The sequence below is a fragment of the Canis lupus genome, chromosome 3 (assembly GCF_011100685.1).
Source record: "Canis lupus familiaris isolate Mischka breed German Shepherd chromosome 3, alternate assembly UU_Cfam_GSD_1.0, whole genome shotgun sequence".
Classification (NCBI taxonomy): Eukaryota; Metazoa; Chordata; class Mammalia; order Carnivora; family Canidae; genus Canis; species Canis lupus.
Window position 1 is genome coordinate 31903446 of NC_049224.1, and position 20710 is coordinate 31924155.

Consider the following 20710-nt stretch of genomic DNA (forward strand, 5'->3'; position numbering starts at 1 on the left):
GTACTTGGTGACTTGAATGTAGCGCTTTCTGCAATCGACAGATCTTCTAAGCAAAACACCTCCAAAGAAATAAGAGCTTTCAGTCATACACTGGACCAGACAGATTTCACAGATATTTACAGAACTTTACATCCAAACGCAACTGAATACACATTCTTCTCAAGTGCACATGGAACTTTCTCCAGAATAGACCACATACTGGGACACAAATCAGGTCTTAATTGATACCAAAAGATTGGGATCATCCCCTGCATATTCTCAGGCCATAAAGCTTTGAAATTAGAACTAAATTACAAGAAGAAGTTTGGAAGGATTTCAAGCACGTGGAGGTTAAGGACCATCCTGCTAAAAGATGACAGGGTCAACCATGAAATTAGAGAAGAATTAAAAAGATTCATGGAAACTAATGAGAATAAAGATACAACTGTTCAGAATCTTTGGGATGCCGCAAAAGCAGTCCTGAGGGTGAAATAGATCGCAATACAAGCATTCATCGAAAAACTAAAAGAACTCCAATACACAAGCTAACCTTGCACCTAAAGGAGCTGGAGAAAAAACAGCAAATAGATCTTACACCCAGCATAAGAAGAGAGTTAATAAATATTTGAGCAGAACTCAATGAAATACAGACCAGAAGAACTGTGGAACAGTTCAACAAAACCAGGAGTTAGTTCTTTGAAAGAATTAATAAGATAGATAAACCATTAGCCAGCCTTATTAAAAAGAAGAGAGAAAAGTCTCAAAGTAATAAAATCATGAATGAGAAAGGACAGATCACCACGAATACCAAAGAAATACAAATGATCTTAAAAACTTATTATGAGCAGCTTTACGCCAATAAATTAGGCAATCTAGAAGAAATGGACGCATTTCTGGAAAACCACAAACTACCGAAACTGGAACAGGAAGAGATAGAAAACCTGAACAGGCAATAACCAGGGAGGAAATTGCAGCAGTCATCAAAAACCCCCCAAAACAACAGTCCAGGGCCAGATGGCTTCTCAGGGGAATTCTGTCAAACATTTAAAAAAGAAACCATACCTATTCTACTAAGGTGTTTGGCAAGATAGAAAGAGACAGAATACTTCCAAACTTGTTCTATGAGGCCAGCATCACCTTAATTACAAAACCAGACAAAGACCCCACCAAAAAGGAGAATTATAGACCAATATCCCTGATGAACATGGATGGAAAAATTCTCAACAAGAAACTAACCAATAGGATCCAACAATACATTAAGAAAATTATTCACCATGACCAAGTAGGATTTATCCCCGGGACACAAGGCTGGTTCAACACTCGTAAAACAATCTGTGTGATTCATCATATCAGCAAGAGAAAAACCAAGAACCATATGATCCTCTCATTAGATGCAGAGAAAGCATTTGACAAAATACAGCATCCATTCCTGATCAAAACTCTTCAGAGTGTAGGGTTAGAGGGAACATTCCTTGACATCTTAAAAGGCATCTACGAAAAGCCCACAGCAAATATCATTCTCAATGGGGAAGCACTGGGAGCCTTTCCCCTAAGATCAGGAACAAGACAGGGATGTCCACTCTCACCACTGCTATTCAACATAGTACTGGAAGTCCTAGCCTCAGTAATCAGACAACAAAAAGACATTAAAGGCATTCGAATTGGCAAAGAAGTCAAACTCTCCCTCTTCGCTGATGACATGATACTCTACATAGAAAACCCAAAAGCCTCCACCCCAAGATTGCTAGAACTCATATAGCTATTCGGCAGTGTGGCAGGATACAAAATCAATGCCCAGAAGTCAGTGGCATTTCTATACCCTAACAATGAGACTGAAGAAAGAGAAATTAAGGAGTCAGTCCCATTTACAATTACACTCAAATGCATAAGATACCTAGGAATAAACCTCATCAAAGAGGTAAAGGATCTATACCCTAAAAATTACAGAACACTTCTGAATGAAATTGTGGAAGACACAAAGAGATGGAAAAATATTCCGTGCTCATCATTTGGAAGAATGAATATGGTGAAAATGTCAATGTTACCCAGGACAATTTACACATTTCATGCAATCCCTATCAAAATACCATGGACCCTCTTCAGATATTTGGAACAAATTATCTTAAGATTGGTTTGGAATCACACCATCTCCAGAGACAATGCCAAGAACACACTGTATCTGCAGATGAACAGCCTGAGAGCCGAGGACACGGCCGTGTATTACTGTGCAAGTGACACAGTGAGGCGACCTCAGTGTGAGCCCAGAACAAACCTCCGTGTAGAAGGGGATCAGGACCACCAGGGCATGCACACTCATCACTTCTGTCTTGAAGGCCCAGGAGCAAGTGCAGATGGAAGTTCTGGGCATGTTTTCTGTCAGGGCCTGGGTTTCCTCTACATCGAGCAGTTTCCCCCAGGGAGCCTCTATTTTTTGGATTATATTTTTATTGCAGTTCAATTTGGCAACATATATCACCCAGTGCTCAGGGGGCCTCTGTTCACACCAGATTCTGTGTGTACCAATGCAGTGTCTCACTTGATAATTTGTTTCATGGAAAAAAAAAAAAACTATTCTTATATGCACACACACACAAAAAAAGATTGGTGTGGAATCATAAAAGATCCCGAATAGTCAGGGGGAATATTAAAAAAGAAAACCGTAGCTGGGGTTATCACAATGCCAGATTTCAAGTTGTACTACAAAGCTGTGGTCATGTGTGGTACTGGCACAAAAACAGACACATAGACCAATGAAACAGAATAGAGAATTCAGAAGTGGACCCACAACTTTATGGCCAACTAATGTTTGACAAATCAGGAAAGACTATCCACGGGAAAAAAGACAGTCTCTTCAATAAATGGTTCTGGGAAAATTGGACATCCACATGCAGAAGAATGAAACTGGACCATTCTGTTACACCATACACAAAGATAAAGTCAAAGTGGATGAAAGATCTAAATGTGAGGCAAGATTCCATCAAAGTCCTAGAGGAGAACATAGGTAACACCCTTTTTGAACTTGGCCACAGTAACTTCTTGAAGAAATATCCATGAAGGCAAGAGAAACAAAAGCAAAAATGAACTATCGGGACTTCATCAAGATGAGAAGCTTTTGCACAGCAAAAGATACAGTCAACAAAACTAAAAGACAACATACAGAATGGGAGAAGATATTTGCAAATGATGTATAAGCTAAAGGGCTAGTTTCCAAGATCTATAAAGAACTTATAAAACTGAACACCAAAGAAACAAACATTCCAATCCTGAAGTTGGCAAAAGACATGAATAGAAATCTCACACAGGAAGACTTAGACATGGCCAAGAAGCACAGGAGAAAATTCTCCACATCACTGGCCCTGAGGAAAATACAACCAAAACCACAATGAGATACCACCTCACACCAGTGAGAATGGGGCAAAGTAACAAGGCAGGAAACCACAAATGTTGGAGAGGATGTGGAGAAAGGGGAACCCTCTTGCACTGTTGGTGGGAATGTGAACTGGTGCAGCCACTCTGGAAAACTGTGTGGAGGTTCCTCAAAGAGTTAAAAATAGATCTACCCTATGACCCAGCAATTGCACTGCTGGGGATTTACCCCAAAGATACAGATGCAGTGAAACGTGGGGACCCCTGCACCCCGATGTTTCTAGCAGCACTGTCCACAATAGCCAAACTGTGGAAGGAGCCTCAGTGTCTATCCAAAGATGAATGAATAAAGAAGATGTGGACAATGGAATATTACTCAGCCATTAGAAATGACAAATACACAAATACCCACCATTTGCTTCAACGTGGATGGAACTGGAGGGTATTATGCTGAGTGAAGTAAGTCAATCGGAGAAGGACAAACATTGTATGTTCTCATTCATTTGGGGAATATAAATAATAGTGAAAATAATTATAAGGGAAGGGAGAAGAAATGTGTGGGAAATATCAGAAAGGGAGACAGAACATGAAGACGCCTAACTCTGGGAAATGAACTAGGGGCAGTGGAAGGGGAGGAGGGTAGGGGGTGGGGGTGAATGGGTGACAGGCACTGAGGGGGGCACTTGACGGCATGAGCCCTGGGTGTTATTCTGTATGTTGGCAAGCATTGAATACCAATAAAAAATAAATTTATTACAAAAAAAAAGCTGTGGTCTGTGTATACAATGGAATATTACTCAGCCATTAGAAACGACAAATACGCACTATTTGTTTCAACGTGGATGGAACTGGAGAGTATTATGCTGAGTGAAATAAGTCAGTCGGAGAAGGGCAAACATTATATGGTCTCATTCATTTTGGGAATATAAAAAATAGTGAAAGGGAATAAAGGGGAAAGGAGAGAAAATGAGTAGGAAATATCAGAGAGGGAGACGAAACATGAGAGACTCCTAACTCTGGGAAGGGAACAAGGGGTTGTGGAAAGGGAAGTGGGCAGGGGGTGGGGGTTACTGGGTGTCAGGACTGAGGGGGACACATGATGGGATGAGCACTGGGTGTTATGCTATATGTTGGTAAAGTGAAATCCAATAAAAAAATATATATATATATAAAGAATCTTAAAAAAAGAGATGTGGTCTATGTATACAATGGACTATTACTGAGCCATTAGAAAAGATAAATACTCTCCATTTGCTTCAGTGTGGATGGAACTGGAGGGGATTATTCTGAGTGAAATAAGTCAATCGGATAAGGAAAACATATGGTTTTATTCATTTGGGGAATATAAAAAATAGCGAAACGGAATAAAGGGGAAAGGAGAAAAAAATGAGTGGGAAATATCAGAAAGGGAGACAGAACATGAGAGACTCCTAACTCTGGAAAATGAACTAGGGGTGGTAGAAAGGGAGGTGGGTGGGGGTTGGGGGTGACTGGGTGACAGGCACTGAGGGGGGCACTTGATGGGATGAGCACTGGGTGTTATTCTATATGTAGGCAAATTGAACACCAATAAAATATAAATTTATAAAAAAAAAAGAAAAAATATAAATACTCTCCTTTTGCTTCAGTGTGGATGGAACTGGAGGGTATTCCAGTGGAGTAAGTCAGTTGGAAAAGGAAAACATGGTCTTACTCATTTGGAGAATATAAAAAATAGTGAAAGGGAATAAAGGGGAAGGAGAGAAAATGAGTGAAAACATCAGTGAGGGTGACAACATGAGAGACACCTAACTCTGAGAAACGAGCAGGGGGTTGTAGAAAAGGAGGTGGGTGGTGGGTTGTGGTGACTGGGTGACTGGCACTGAGGGGGCCACTTGACGAGATAAGCACTGGGTATTATGCAGTATGTTGGCAAATTGAACTCCAATTAAAAAATTAAAAAAACAAACAAAAAAACAATGGTATTCAGCAACACCTCTGACCTGGAGGGAGTTTTAGGTATTCCTCTGCCATTTGGTGGACCTTCTAGGGTAGTGAATGGGTTTCCATCAATTTTAGTCTAGTTGTCCTTGTATCTGCAGCTTTTTTCTGTGTCCTACGGCTGGCAAATCTTGAGGGACCAAATTGGTCCCTCAGTACTCTGTCTCCCCACTGCACAGCATTTGGAGTCAGGTTCCTGTCATGACCATGTTTCTGTCTCTCCTACCCCTCTCTGTATGGTTCCTCTGTTGTTTGTTGTTCAGTCAGCCCTCAGTTGTTTGTCAGGAGGAAGTGCTCCATATGTAGGTGTACTTTTGGTGTGTTTGTGGGAGGAGGGAAGTTCAGAGTCATCCTATACCACCATCTTGGATGCCTCTCCCCTTTAGTTTTTTTTTTTTTAATAATAAATTTATTTTTTATTGGTGTTCAATTTGCCAACATACAGAATAACACCCAGTGCTCATCCCGTCAAGTGCCCCCCTCAGTGCCTGTCACCCAGTCACCCCCAACCCCCGCCCTCCTCCCCTTCCACCACCCCTAATTCGTTTCCCAGAGTTAGGAGTCTTCATGTTCTGTCTCCCTTTCTGATATTTCCTACCCATTTCTTCTCCCTTCCCTTCTATTCCCTTTCACTATTATTTATATTCCCCAAATGAATGACAACATATAATGTTTGTCCATCTCCGATTGACTTATTTCACTCAGCATAATACCCTCCAGTTCCATCCACGTTGAAGCAAATGGTGGGTATTTGTCATTTCTAATGGCTGAGGAATATTCCATTGTATACATAAACCACATCTTCTTTATCCATTCATCTTTCAGTGGACACCGAGGCTCCTTCCACAGTTTGGCTATTGTGGACATTGCTGCTAAAAACATCGGGGTGCAGGTGTCCCGGCGTTTCATTGCATCTGCATCTTTGGGGTAAATCCCCAGCAGTGCAATGCTGGGCTGTAGGGCAGGTCTATTTTTAACTCTTTGAGGAACCTCCACACAGTTTTCCAGAGTGGCTGCACCAGTTCACATTCCCACCAACAGTGTAAGAGGGTTCCCTTTTCTCCGCATCCTCTCCAATATTTGTGGTTTCCTGCCTTAATTTTCCCCATTCTCACTGGTGTGAGGTGGTATCATTGTGGTTTTGATTTGTATCTCCCTGATGGCAAGTGATGCGGAGCATTTTCTCACGTGCGTGTTGGCCATGTCCATGTCTTCCTCTGTGAGATTTCTGTTCATGTCTTTTTCCCATTTCATGATTGGATTGTTTCTTTGGTGTTGAGTTTAATAAGTTCTTTATAGATCTTGGAAACTAGCCCTTTATCTGATATGTCATTTGCAAATATCTTCTCCCATTCTGTAGGTCTTTTAGTTTTGTTGACTGTATCCTTTGCTGTGCAAAAGCTTCTTATTTATATAGATGATCATTATTTGCAAACAGTTTTATCTCCTGTCAAATTTTTTTTTTTTTAAGAGTTATTTATGTATTCATGAGAGACACAGAGAGGAGATACAGGCAGAGGAAGAAGCAGGCTCCCTGCAGGGAGCCCATTGTGGGATTCTATCTCAGATCCTGGGATCACATGCTGAGCGGATGGCAGATGCTCAACTGCTGAGCTACCCAGGCATCCCAGTCCTGTCAATTCTTGTATCTTGTATTTTCTTCGCAACACATTAATAGTGTCTGTTCTGGCCAGGCCTTTAGTCTGAAGAGAAAGCATCAGCAGTGAGAGCAGGTTTCCTGGATTTGTTCTTCTGAGAGGGTTACACCTGAAATTCCTCCATTAAGTGTGATGGGTTTTGTTATAGGTTCTGGGTATGTGGCCTTTATTGAGTTAAGACAGTTCTATTCCTGTTTTTCCAAGAGTCTTTAGTCATGAATATTAAACTTTATCATATATTCTTCTCTGTGAGATAATCCTATACTTTTTCTTTTTTGTTCTATTTCTACATTGATAGATTTTGTGATAGTGAATCATCTTTGAATTCCTGAATAATGATTCTCTTATTAATGATTAATGAATTAATGATTCTCTTATTAAAGTAGTAAAAACTTCTTTTTTAAAAAAAATAAGCTCTATGCTTAATGTAGGGCTCGTGCGAACTCACGACCCTGAGATCGAGAGTCACATGATCAACAAACTGAGCCAGTCAGGTGCCCCTAGGTTAGCTGTTTTTAATTTAGGATTTTTCATTTTTATGTCATTTATTACTGCTTCTTATCTGGTTTAGAAGCAAATTTATATTAGCTTTATAATTCATTTAGTTCTTTAAAGCTTCGTCCCAGTCCTAAGGGTTTGGGGGGATTCATGAGAACATCTTTGATTACCATTTCAATTTCTTTAATGATTATTGAACTACTTGAATATACTGTCTGTGTTTTCTTATTCATAGATCATTTAAAATAGAGTAATTTTTTCTTTATAGCCAATGATATTTAAATTTTGAATATACATTTTATGTGTGTGTGTGTATACACACACATTCTAAAGAGCTTTTTTCTGTTCTTAAGGATTCTTTTAATTTAACTTTTGTTAACATACAGTGCAATATTGGTTTCAGGAGTAGAATTCAGTGATTCATTACTTACATACAACACCCAGTGCTCATCACGAGTGCCCTTTTTAATACCCATCACCCTTCTATAGAGCCCATCCCCAACTCCTTTCATCAGTCCTCAGTTTATTCTCTATCATTAAGTCTCTTATGGCTTGTTTCCCCTCTCTCCTTTTTTTCTTTTCCCCCTTCCCATATGCTCATCTGTTTTGCTTCATAAGAGTGAGATCATATGATATTTGTCTTTCTCTGATTTATTTCACTCAGCATAATGCACTCTGGCTCCATTTATGTGGCTGCAAATGACAAGGTTTCATTCTTTTTGATTACTGAGTAATACTCCATTGTGTATGTATACCATATCTTCTTTATCTGTTCATCAGTCGATGGACATTCGGGCCCTCTCCATGGTTTGGCTGTTGTTGATAATGCTGCTATAAACACTGGAGTATATCTATCCCTTTGAATCTGTATTTTTATATCCTTTGGTCAAATACCTAATAGTGCAATTGCTGGATCAGAGAGTAGTTCTGTTTTTAACTTTTTGAGGAACCTCCATACTGTTCTCCAGAGTGGTTGCACCAGTTTGCATTCCCACCAACAGTGTAGCAGGGTTCCCCTTTCTCTGCATCCTCATCAACACCTGTTGTTTCTTGTTTTGTTAATTTTAGCCATTCTGACAGGTGTGAGGTGGTATTGTGTTGTGGTTTTGATTTGTATTTCCCTGATGGTGAGTGACGTTGAGCATCTTTTCATGAGGCTGTTAGCTGTCTGGATGTGTTTTTTTGTGGAAATGTGTCTATTCATGTCTTCTGCCCATTTCTTAACTGGATTATTTGGTTTTTTGGGTGTTGAGTTTGGTAAGTTAAAGGGCTTTTTTAAACTGCATATTTGAATGGAGTCGTAAATCCAGAATTTTGGGATAGCTGCTCAAGTATTTTTTGTTAACTCTCATAACTTAAACTTATTAAATATTCTTCTAGTAGATGAGATAGATGGCCAGAGTTGGCTGGAACAGCATGTGGTTCATCAATACTGGACAGCCAGATCCTCAAGATTTCCTCATAGTTTACATTTGTACTCCAATTTAGCCGCTGTCTGGTAAGAAGCTAAGTTTTTCACTTAATGTGTTAATTGGAGAAACTTTGATTTTTTAATATTTGCTGTTGATTTGTGGTTTATATCAAATACTTCCCTGAAATTTAAACTTGTTTTTTTTTAACAATTCTAATTGAACATAGTTTTCAGTTATTTATTTTAAAAATGAAGTTATTATTTAATTATAGTCTGGTTTTTTTTATTTATTTTCAAAGCTAATGGATTGGTATGAATTAGCCCATTTGATTTCTGTTTTAATGCACTTATTGCAAAAGTACAGTTACTATTTTTCTAAAACAGTGCATAGTTTTAAACACTTGGTTAAATCAATAATGAATATAATAATTGGAATTGTTCTGAAAATACTTATGAAAGAATTATAATTGACATGTAGAAATGAGTATGGAGGGCATTTAAAGCATGTTTTTTGTTTATTGATTACTGGTTAAATTACCACCTAATGCATATGTTACTAAACATAATTTTACTTCATGAGAAACGTTTACATTAACATTTGATGTTTGCTATCTAATAGGGACCAACACTTGTATAGCAGTGACCCGTTATATGTTCCAGATGACAGAGTTTTTGTTACTGAGACACAGGTTATTCGGGAAACCTTATGGTAAGACCTATTAAACTAATTAATAGTGTAGAAGACTTTGTTACTGAGAAGCAGAATTTTGGTTTTTTAAGGAAAAGTATTCATGGTTTTTTTCACATTCATACTAGAAACAGGCCATTAGGTTTAACCCAAAACTGTTTCTAGGAGGCACCTAAGTGTAAATGGGGGGACTCAGGAAACCCAAACTTCAAATTTGATTGTGGAGATTGTGGGAATTTGATATGTTTTTTTTTTTTTTATCTTAAATCATTTAGTATGCTATTTAATTAGATTAAACCGTCTTTTTTTAATTACTGAGTTCAAAGAAAGGCTCCTAGTTTGCTGCTAACTGCTCTTAATAGGCAGAGTATGTCAGTGAGATCCTGTTTCTTCTACCTGGAAACCAGGAACCTAAGAATTTAGATTGTGGAAAAAAAAAAGAATTTAGATTGTGTTCCCATAAAAATGAAAATGAGAAATGCAGCATGTAGTGCTGATACTACTGAGATTTTCAGGTTTTGATCCTCTGCCACAAAGTATAATATTGACATTCTTAAAAATGGGAAGACTTATTTAGGCCATCACACAGATGAGGAAATGCTTTGACAACGCTGTCTTGACTTCTAAGATGATGTTGAAATATCTTGAGTCTTATGGTAATCAGATAAAAAGATTGATGCCTTCTGTTTTCTAATTATCTGCTCTCTTTGCCCCAAACCCCCAATTCTGAATCTTTCATTAAAATTTTTTAAGCAGTGTTTGCAATGACAAGGATGGAGCTCGAGTGTATTAGGCTAAGTGAGTAAGTCAGTCAGAGAAAGACAAATACCATATGATGTCATTCATTTGGGGAAATTTAGGAAACAAAACAGATGAATGTGTGGGAAGTGAGAAAATAAGAGAAGGAGAAAGGGGGAGGCAAACCAAAAGAATTCTTAACAGTAGAGAACAAACAGGATTGATGGAGGGATGTGGGTGGGGATGGGCTAATAAGGAAGGCACTTGTTATGATGAGTGCTGGTTATTATATGCAAGTAATGAATCACTAAATTTTACTCCTGAAACCAATATTATACTATATGTCAGCTAATTAAAATTTAAATAAAAATTTAGAAGAAAATATTTTTTTAGGCATTACTGTAATGAATATTTTTGTAGGCTTATCTCTTTTATTTCATTTTAGGTTACTTTCAGGGGTGAAAAAGCTCTTTATATTTCAGTTGATAGATGGAAAAGTAACTGTGAGAAACAGTGTTACAGTAACTCATTTGACACATGTAAGTTATTTGTATTTATTGTAATTAAAATTAAATAATAGGATTTAAATCTTTTTTTTAAGATTTTTAAAATTTATTTATTCATGAGAGACAGAGAGAGAGAGGGGCAGAGACATAGGCAGAGAGGAGAGAGAGACAGAGACACAGGCAGAGAGAGAAGCAGGCTCCATGCAGGGAGCCTGACGTGGGACTTGATCCCCGGTCTCCAGGATTATGCCCTGGGCTGAAGGCGGCACTAAACCACTGAGCCACCCGGGCTGCCCAAATAATAGAGTTTATGTAAACCATAGTTCTGTAACTTTAAACCATTTTGCAGTATCAAAATTAATTATTAAATGTACTTGAGATCCAAAAGGCAAAATTAAATTGTGCATGTTTACAGTGCTAGAGAATTCTTTAATAGTTTGTTATATTCACATTTAGTTTCAATTTATGTTTTCTCCTTTTTATTTCTGTCAATTCTGTATTGGGAAGCTGTGTACTATAAATTTTTTATTTGTAGTACATTTACTTACATTATATGTGTTTTTAAAAAGTGTAAGCCACAATTCTGTATTCTGTAGAAATTAATGCTTACATTGTTATTCATTTTGTTATTCATTGTTGTCTACTAAGCACACTGTTTAAAACAGTGACCCAAAAAAACCAGTCGTGAAATAAATATTTTAGTGAACGAATATGTATTTGAATGTTTATTAAGGACTTCAAATGTTTGCGGTTTGCTTCTATTATAGAGTTGTTTACGATCAGTGCTAGAACAAATAGCAGCATATGGCCAGGTTGTATTTCGACTCCAAGAGTTCATCGATGAAGTCATGGGGCATAGCTCCGAAGGCATGTTACCTGGAAATGGTTCTCTTCCCAAGAAGTTGACTGAAGCTCCCTTTAGGACATACCAGGCTTTCATGTGGGCCCTATACAAATACTTCATTAGTTTCAAAAAGGAACTTACAGACATTGAGAAGTACATCATCAATAATGGTATTTAAATATCCTTCCTTTTTACTTCTAAGACACATAAGTCATATTTAGAATGCCATCTAGGTTATTAAATTATTACAAAGTTTGTAAATTCTATGACAAGTAATATTCATGATCATTTTAAATCATTTTAAATTTGTATTAAACCATTCATTCTCTAAAAATCCAAATAGTACAGAAAGTTTACAGTGAAAATTATTCTTCCTGTGCAAGTTCTCTAGCCAAGTACTCAGTTCCCTTCCCCAGAGACAACCAAGTCATAGGTTTCTTTTGCATTCTTCCAGAAATAATATATATTTTTTGAGATTTTATTTATTTATCATGAGAGACACAGAGAGAGAGACAGAGACACAGGGAGAGGGAGAAGCAGGCTCCATGTAGGGAGCCCGATGTGGGACTCCATCCTGGGATTCCAAGATCATGCCCTGGGCTGAAGGCAGGCTCTCAACCACTGAGCCACCCAGGCATCCCCAGAAATAATTTAAATACATGCAAGCAATACATATTCATATATACATACCTACTAGTCTGTTAACTTCTCCCTTCAAATTATTATTTTTTCTTTTTTTTAGATTTTTTTTTTAATTTATTTATTCATGAGAGACACAGAGAGAGAGGCAGAGACCTAGGCAGAGGGAGAAGCAGGCTCCATGCAGGGAGCCCGATGTAGAACTCGATCAGGGACTCCAGGATCATGCCCTGGGCATGAAGGCAGACGCTCAACCACTGAGCCACCCAGGCGTCCCTCTCTTCAAATTGTTTCCTAATTTGGGTTTTGAGGATTATACCATACAAAAATGTGAAGAGCTTCCTCATTCTTTTTTACAAATTGAGTATTTAGTTGTGTGAATATACATTTAGGTTGTTTCTGATCTGCTATTGTCAATAGTGCTATAGTGATAACTGCTTACTTAATATGAAGCAAGCTATAGTATAAATTTTTTTTTTAAGATTTTATTTATTCATGAGAGACAGAGAGGCAGAGACATAGGCAGAGGGAGAAGCAGACTTCCCACAGGGACCCTAATGCAGAACTCAATCCCAGTACCACGGGATCATACCTGAGCCAAAGGCAAATAAATGCTCAACTACTGAGCCAAAGGCAAATAAATGCTCAACTACTGAGGCATCCCTGTAGCATAAATTCTTAATGGAATTCCTAGGTTAAAGAGAATGTGATGGCATATGTGATTTTGATACGTATTCCACATGGTTGCCTGCAATGTATGATTACCCTTGCCAACAGTGTGTTGTTAAACGAGCAATATATATGAGTATCTGTGTCCTCACAGTCTTGTTAACAGTGTGTTATCAACAGTGTGTTATCAAACAGATTTAAAATGGTAACCAGCATTTTTAGCTTCCCCCCCCACCCTCTACTTTTATTTTCAACTACTGCAAAAATATAGTACCCAGACATCCCAGGTTCCCATCACCCAACTTCCTCCAATAATTCCCACCTTACCATAATAATGGTATATAATAATTATAATAATTATAATATGATATGATAATTATATATATGATATGTATATGATAATTATATATATTATATATATATGATAATTATAATAATTATCAAAACTAGGAAATTGACATTGGAACAATACATTTATTGTTCTGCAGACCTGGCATGAGTTTCAGCAGTTTTGCAGGCACTTGCTATTTTGTGGGGAAGGGAGTGGTATCTTCGTGTATAGTTCTGTGACACTTTATCACATGTGACAAATATCACATATATTTGTAAATCCACTTCCATCTTCAGGATACAGAGCTCTTCCATCTCCATGAAAAAACTTATTCTTGCTCCCCTTCGTAGGAACCATCTCCTCATTAATATAATAGCCCACTGAAGTCTTTTTTATTTGCCCAGTGTAGTTTTAATTTGTATTCTTTTGTTATAATTGAGGTTGAATATCTCTATATATTTAGGAATCACTTTTATTTCCTTTCCTTTCCCTTGAACTGTGAGTTCCTTTATATATTATTTATCTTCTGAGTTTTCTTTCTTTAGAGAAATTAGCTCCTTATGATGGGAGATTAAAATCCACCACGCCCGGGCAGCCCCAGTGGCTCAGCGGTTTAGTGCCGCCTTCGGCCCAGGGTGTGATCCTGGGGTCCCAGGATTGAGTCCCACGTCGGGCTCCCTGCATGGAACCTGCTTCTCCCTCTGCCTGTGCCTCTGCCTCTCTGTGTGTCTCTCATGAATAGATTAAAAAAGAAAATCTTAAAAAAAATAAAGTGCTTTCTTTAAAAAAAAAAAAAAAATCCACCATGCCCTAGTTTGCCATGTCTTTCCATAAGTGACTTAGCATTTATATCCTTTTCTGAATGCAGATATTCTTCCTTGCTAAAGGGTTTGAGTTTTTGATATTTTGCAGACACTACAATAACTCTTGCAATAGTGGTGGACAAGTTGTCACCTCGACTGGCTCAACTCAAAGTTCTTCACAAAGTATTTAGTACTGGAGTAGCAGAAGTTCCACCTGACACTCGAAATGTTGTTCGGGCATCTCATCTGCTCAACACCCTGTACAAGGCCATTCTTGAATATGACAATGTTGGAGAAGCCTCTGAGCAAACTGTATGTAAGACCTTTATCCTAAGTTGTGTGACTCCCTTCTGTTCAGCCAAAGTAGTGGTAGATAGCCTGTCATAGCTCTTTGTAAAAATACTGCTTAAATCATGGTGTGTCATACAGTTGTTCAGAGTTTTGTTTTGTTTTGTTTTGTTTTAAAGATTTATTCATGAGAGACACAGAGAGAGAGATAGGCAGAGACACAGGCAGAAGGAGAAGCAGGCTCTATGCAGGGAGCCTGATGTGGGACTCAATCCCGGGACTCCAAGATCACGCCCTGGGCCAAAGGCAGGTGCTAAACCACTGAGCCACCCAGACCCAGACGTCCCTGTTCAGAGTTTTTAAATAAGCTTCTAAAATCAGCGCTACAGGAAACTGGCTTCTTGGCTTTAATCACAGAGATTATGGGGAGGATGCGGCAAGGAGAAAGCAAAACGTAAAAAGCAAGATGTGAAAAACATCTAGCTGACTTATATAGATATTTGCAATTACTCTTCAATAAAAATACAGATTATATAAGGTATCTAGAGTAGTCAAATTCATAGAAACAAAACAGAATGGTGGTTGCCACAAACTGGGAAGGGAGAAGCGGGAAGATGTTTAATGGGTGCAGAGTTTCAGTTCCGCAGCATACCCAAGAAAAACATTCACAACAATATGAATATATTTAACACTACTGAACTGTACACTTAAAAATGCTTAAGACAGGGGCACCTGAGTAGCAGTTGATTATCTGCCTTCAGCTCAGGTCATGAGCCCTGGGTTGGGCTCCCTACTCAGGGGAGTCTGCTTCTCCTTTTCCCTCTGCCTCCCACCTTGTCCTTGCTCTGTCTCTCTAGTGCTCTCTCTCTCTCAAATAAATAAAGCCTTTCAAAAATGCCTAAGATAGTATTTTTTGTGTTACATGTTTTAATTTAAAATTTTTTTAATTTAAAATTTTAATACATACCATTTTAAAATTTTTTTAAATTTTAAAAAATACAACTTAAAAAAATACAAATCTAACGGAAACTATAGTTTAGAAAGCTGCAGATTTCTTTGGATACACATTTTAGGTGTTGTTTCCTAGTACATTGATGTAACTTTGTTTTCTCACCATTTTGGTCCTGCAGTTCAGTATAAAAGTTTTATTTCTTTCAGCTATGCAATTTTTTTCCTACTGGGAAGTATAGTAGAATGAAATCATTTCTTCATTCTTTTTTTTTTTTTTTTAAGATTTTTATTTATTTATTCATGAGAGACACAGAGACAGAGGCAGAAACATAGGTAGAGGGAGAAACAGGCTCCCTGCAGGGAGCCTGAAGTGGGACTCAATTCCGGAACTCCAGAATCATGCCCTGAGCCGAACGCGGAGCCACCCAGGCATCCCTCATTTCTTCATTCTTAATGGACATTTTGCTAATATGTTTTAGATAGGGTAGCTGTTCCTCAGTTTGTACTATCCAACTTAAGACTGCTCTTGTAACCCTCTTGTAACTTTAATTCCCAAGAGAGTCCTGGTATGGACTACAGATGATATGGTCATCTTATCTTTAGGTGAGTTTTCATAAGGATTTTTATAAAGTATGTTTTAGATTTTTAATTTCTTAATTTCTGTCAAAAAGCAGAAATCCCATCACTTTTTAAAAGGTATTTCAGAGGGGTGCCTGGGTGGTTTAGTTGGTTAAGCATGTGACTTGATTTCAGCTCAGATCATGATCTCAAGATCATGAGATCAAGCCCCACGTTGAGCTCTATGCTGGGTGTGGAGGTAGCTAAAGATTCTCTCTCCCCTCTCTCCCTGGACCCACCCTTGTGTGTGCACTCTCTTTCCCTTTCTAGAAAAGAAAAAGAAAAGTATTAGAAATATTTAAACTTCATTTTATCCAGGGACAAGGAAGTTCTGAGAATTGACTGTACACTCTGCCCTCAGGTCTCGCTTCTGTTCTCTCTCTGGGTTGAAACAGTACGACCCTACCTGCAGATTGTGGATGAGTGGATCGTGCATGGACATCTATGTGACGGTGCTAGGGAGTTCATCATCCAAAGGTCAGGTCCTCCACACAGCTCGGGAGATGTGGGGAAATGCTTGCACCTCTTTTCTCTCACAGGAAAATCATACACTTTTGTTGGTTCAGGTGATGCTGAGGGAGACTAGTGCAAGTGACAGAGCTATGTTTTTATCATAAACAAGTTCTTTTGCATTTTTGTAGATGTTAGGTACCCAAAAAAAGTTCCAAGTTTTATGTAAATTTATACCTTTTCTTAGCAAATTCTGTTTTTTAAATGATAGTGCTTATGATTGGCTGATACTGTAAAAGGCACATTGCTTCCCATAAAATGAATTTAGGTAATATCAAATGGCTTCAATTAATTCCCATTATAAATTATCTGTAGGATAAAAGATATGAAAATATTACAGAATATGCCTCTAATATGGTATTTATCCAAATTAGCTAGGGGTTTCTTTGATTACCCTCCTTCATATAATATTTAATAAAGCAAGGAAAATCATAAGTCACTTGTTACGATTTCCCTCAGTTAATTGATTTTTCTGAACAGAATCATACACACTGCTATATACAACTCTCTTAACTCAGTTTTAAATTAATGCACTCTGTTTAGATGTATGATTTTTATGGATAGCTATCCATTTAACTCATCAAGAAGGAGAGCATTAAGTTCTTACAGCTCTGAAAAGGTAACCTTGTTTATGCAGTGCTCATATAAATAAGCAGAACTTCTCTAACTAAGTCACGTCTGTCATTTTGTTTTTTCATTGATCTTGCATGATAATTTTGCGAAAATAGGATTCTGGCTGTTCTTAGAGGGTGATGAGTGACTGACCATTGCATTCCAATTTAAGAAACTTTCTAGTTAGTTAAATTTTACCTATGCCATTAAGAGTATTTATCTACTTTTCTATGTTAAACTGAAGTCGGATAAACCTCTGCCCCATTTTGTGCTTCATTTTACTAATAATTGATAAAACTGTTTTGGAATGTCTGGAAAACATGCCTAAGCTAGAATAGATATACTCTTGTTTTTAAGGCTGAAAAGTTGAAATTTAAAATTCTTTTGAATCTCTATAGAAACAAAAACGTTCCGGTAAATCACAGAGATTTTTGGTATGCCACTTATACACTATACAGCGTATCGGAAAAGACAGAAAATGAAGAAAAAATGAGTGATAATGCTAGTGCAAGTTCTGGAAGTGACCAGGGGCCCTCCAGCAGGCAGCATACCATGGTGTCCTTCCTCAAACCTGTCCTTAAGCAGATAATTATGGCTGGCAAGTCAATGCAGCTGCTGAAGAACCTGCAGTGTGTGGAGAGCACCACATGCCAGGACACAGCCAGAGGTAGCAGTTTCCTTCTTCATATATCTTTCAGCATTCAGGCAGCTCTTCTCTCTTCACTCTTGTCATCCTGAGATAGATATGTAATTATTTTGTAGTTTGAAAATTATCAAAGCCTTTTACTTTTGTGGAAATTACCACTTTGATCAAATTACTACTCCTGATTGAAGAATATCCTCAATGGAAATTTTCAGCATTGTGTTTCTAATTTTCTTCCATTTCTTAATACAGTGTAGCATTTAGCTGTTGAAAACCATAAATATAAACCCCGGTGGATAGGAATTTGCTGGTTTAGTGGTTCAGACATGATCATAGATCTTGAGAAAATCTTGATATATTTATGGCCTTTTTTTTTTTTTTTTTTTATAATTTAAGTAATGAAATACTTCAGGTTTTATCAACTGACTTAAAAAGACTTGAAAGTATGTATGTGACCTTAATTGTTTGTAAATTATCTTAGTTTTACATTTCTTTGTATTATTGTACTTAAGTAATATTTCACTTTGTGGAACATTTCCTTTTTGACTCAATAATAAAATGTAATGAGCTTCTAGGGTCACTGTCAGAAGTGTTTTCCCCAAAGAAATTATGACTCCAATTAGTATTATCATAGTGCTATCCACTATGGTGGTTAACTTAACTGTTAAGCATCCAGCTTATGGTATTGCTCTTTCAGAAAAAATTAGCTTCTGCTTTGAATGTTTCTGAGCTTTGCGGTTGTCTAATAGAATATAAAATTATTTAGTTCTACCATACTGTAGAAGTAAAGAAACAGGGATAGACTCTCATAAGCCAAAGGAAAAATACCAAGCTATATTAAGATAAAACTATTTAGGGCCCCTAGGTGGCTCAGTTGGTTAAGAATCTGCCTTTGGCTCAGGTCCTGGAATCGAGTCCTGCATTGGGTTTCCTGCTCCGTGGGGAGTCTGCCTCCCTCACTCTGTCTCATGAATAAATAAATAAAATGTTTAAAAAAAAAAGGATAGAACTATTTAGTATTTCTTAATGTTACTATCATTTACCAGAACATAGTTCACCATACATCTTTCTTCATGTTTCAGATGCAGAAAGAAAAAGCTTGTATACCCTGTTTCTGGAATCTGTACAGTCACGCCTTCGACATGGAGAAGATTCTACTACACAGGTCTTCACTGAGCAGCAGGCAACCAAAGAGAACCTAATTAAGATGCAGTCCATTGCTGAAAGGCATCTGGAACTGGATGATGTTCACGATCCACTGCTGGCAATTAACTTTGCAAGGTGATACATACCTGCAAGATTTTGGATGATTTAAATAGAATCTGTGCAATATTTAGTAACCATTTATTTCTGCAAGGTGGGGCTTTCCACCCTTAAAAACCTTTGTAGCTCATCTTTTCTAATGACTGAAATGCAAAAGGACATTGTATTCAGTTTGGCCTCCTTGTTTATGAAAGTCCACAGGCTTTTCGATGTGCCCTGTATCCATGGGGAGTTGCCATCACTCATACAGAAGATACTTCTGAACGTCTGGGTCATGTGCAGGCATCAGACACAAACACACACACACATACCCTGCTTAAAATGCATCTTGACCCTTATGTATTTTTAGCACCCTGTTGTCTAATGGCCATTTTTCACTGCCTGCAGCCCAGTGATTAAAAAGATCTACTCAGTACTTGACCCTTAAGGAAGAAGGGTTGAAATGGCTAAAAAACTGTTTTTGTGTAAAGAATATTTTGGGGGGAAGTTTCTTTCTGTAATATTTGGTAACTTTAAAGGTAAAAATGGGACTCTGGAGTTTTGATTAAGGGAATTCTGTTGACAACAGCTCATAAAAAGAGATTCACATTTTTATCTTAAAGGTTATATTTGGAACAGAGTGACTTTCATGAGAAGTTTGCTGGTGGAGATATTTGTGTGGATAGATCATCAGAATCTGTGACGTGCCAGACTTTTGAGTTAACGCTGAGATCTTGCCTCTATCCTCATATTGATAAGCAATATCTAGAGTGCTGTGGAAACCTCATGCGAACTCTAAAAAAGGATTACAGGTATTAAGGGAGTAGTTTTGTGTTGGAAATAGGTTATTGTACTTTAAAACAGTTGAAATTATTTTGAAATCTGTATTTCAAGTTAATAGAGTAACTAACGGGTACGTGATAAACAGTTTTCTTCTGAGAGAATCAACTATCAGTGTTTCATACCATTATATTGCAAAATTTAATTCTTTGTATCTGAGACTCTGTCCTGAAAGAAATACAGAAAAAGCTTGTTGCACAAAAATGCCCATCAGAAAATTTTGCTGTCAGAGAGAAGAACATGAAATTACTTAGTAATGGATGATTAGTTCTTTAAATAATGGTACATCCATAAATATGATATAGCCGTATAAACTATGGCATATCCATGTCAAATATAAACTTTGTTTCATACAAATTATGTTTGTTCAGGGATGCCTGAGTGGCTCAGTGGTTGAGTGTCTGCCTTTGGCTTAGGTCATGATCCTAGAGTCTCAAGATCAAGTCCCACATTGGGCTCCCCACAGAGAGCCTGCTTCTCCATCTGCCTCTGTCTCTGCCTCTCTTTGTGTGTCTTAAATAAATAAATAAAATCTTTAAAAAAGAATTATGTTTGTCCAGAGTTTGAAATAATATAAAATGTTCTTAAAGCTTAAAATGCAGGATATATAATATGATGGGAAGTATATTTTTTTAACGCATAGAAAAAAGAGCTAGAAAGAAATACCCCAAGAATTAACAGTAGAAATTCACTATGAATAGCAGGATTTGGACTAACTTCAGTTTGTTACAGTTTTTTGACTTTTCCCATCTTTCTACAATGTAATAGGAAAGTAATTTATTTCTTTCTATTAAAAACAAACATATACTATTTTTGTTACTTAAAAAGTCTTTAAAAGGTGTTAACATTTCTATTTTTTGTAAATGTAGGTTTTGTAAACCTGTTTTAAAATTAGT

The 20710-nt window shown here is 37.5% G+C and overlaps 1 protein-coding gene across 5 annotated transcripts in view; it reads left to right on the forward strand.

Moving 5' to 3' along the window:
* TUBGCP5 (tubulin gamma complex associated protein 5) overlaps positions 1–20710 on the forward strand; it is a 96464-nt gene that overhangs the window by 18506 nt on the left and 57248 nt on the right. For 2 of the 5 annotated variants that reach the window (XM_038532554.1, XM_038532557.1), the window contains exons 7-15: positions 8862–8979; positions 9512–9601; positions 10764–10857; positions 11592–11838; positions 14220–14422; positions 16329–16444; positions 17488–17756; positions 18815–19013; positions 19598–19786. In XM_038532554.1, the coding sequence (XP_038388482.1) occupies positions 8862–8979; positions 9512–9601; positions 10764–10857; positions 11592–11838; positions 14220–14422; positions 16329–16444; positions 17488–17756; positions 18815–19013; positions 19598–19786 (1525 nt within the window). Of the gene's footprint in view, positions 1–8861; positions 8980–9511; positions 9602–10763; positions 10858–11591; positions 11839–14219; positions 14423–16328; positions 16445–17487; positions 17760–18814; positions 19014–19597; positions 19787–20710 lie in introns of all 5 variants that reach the window. The other 3 variants (XM_038532556.1, XM_038532558.1, XM_038532555.1) reach the window with 2 other exon arrangements.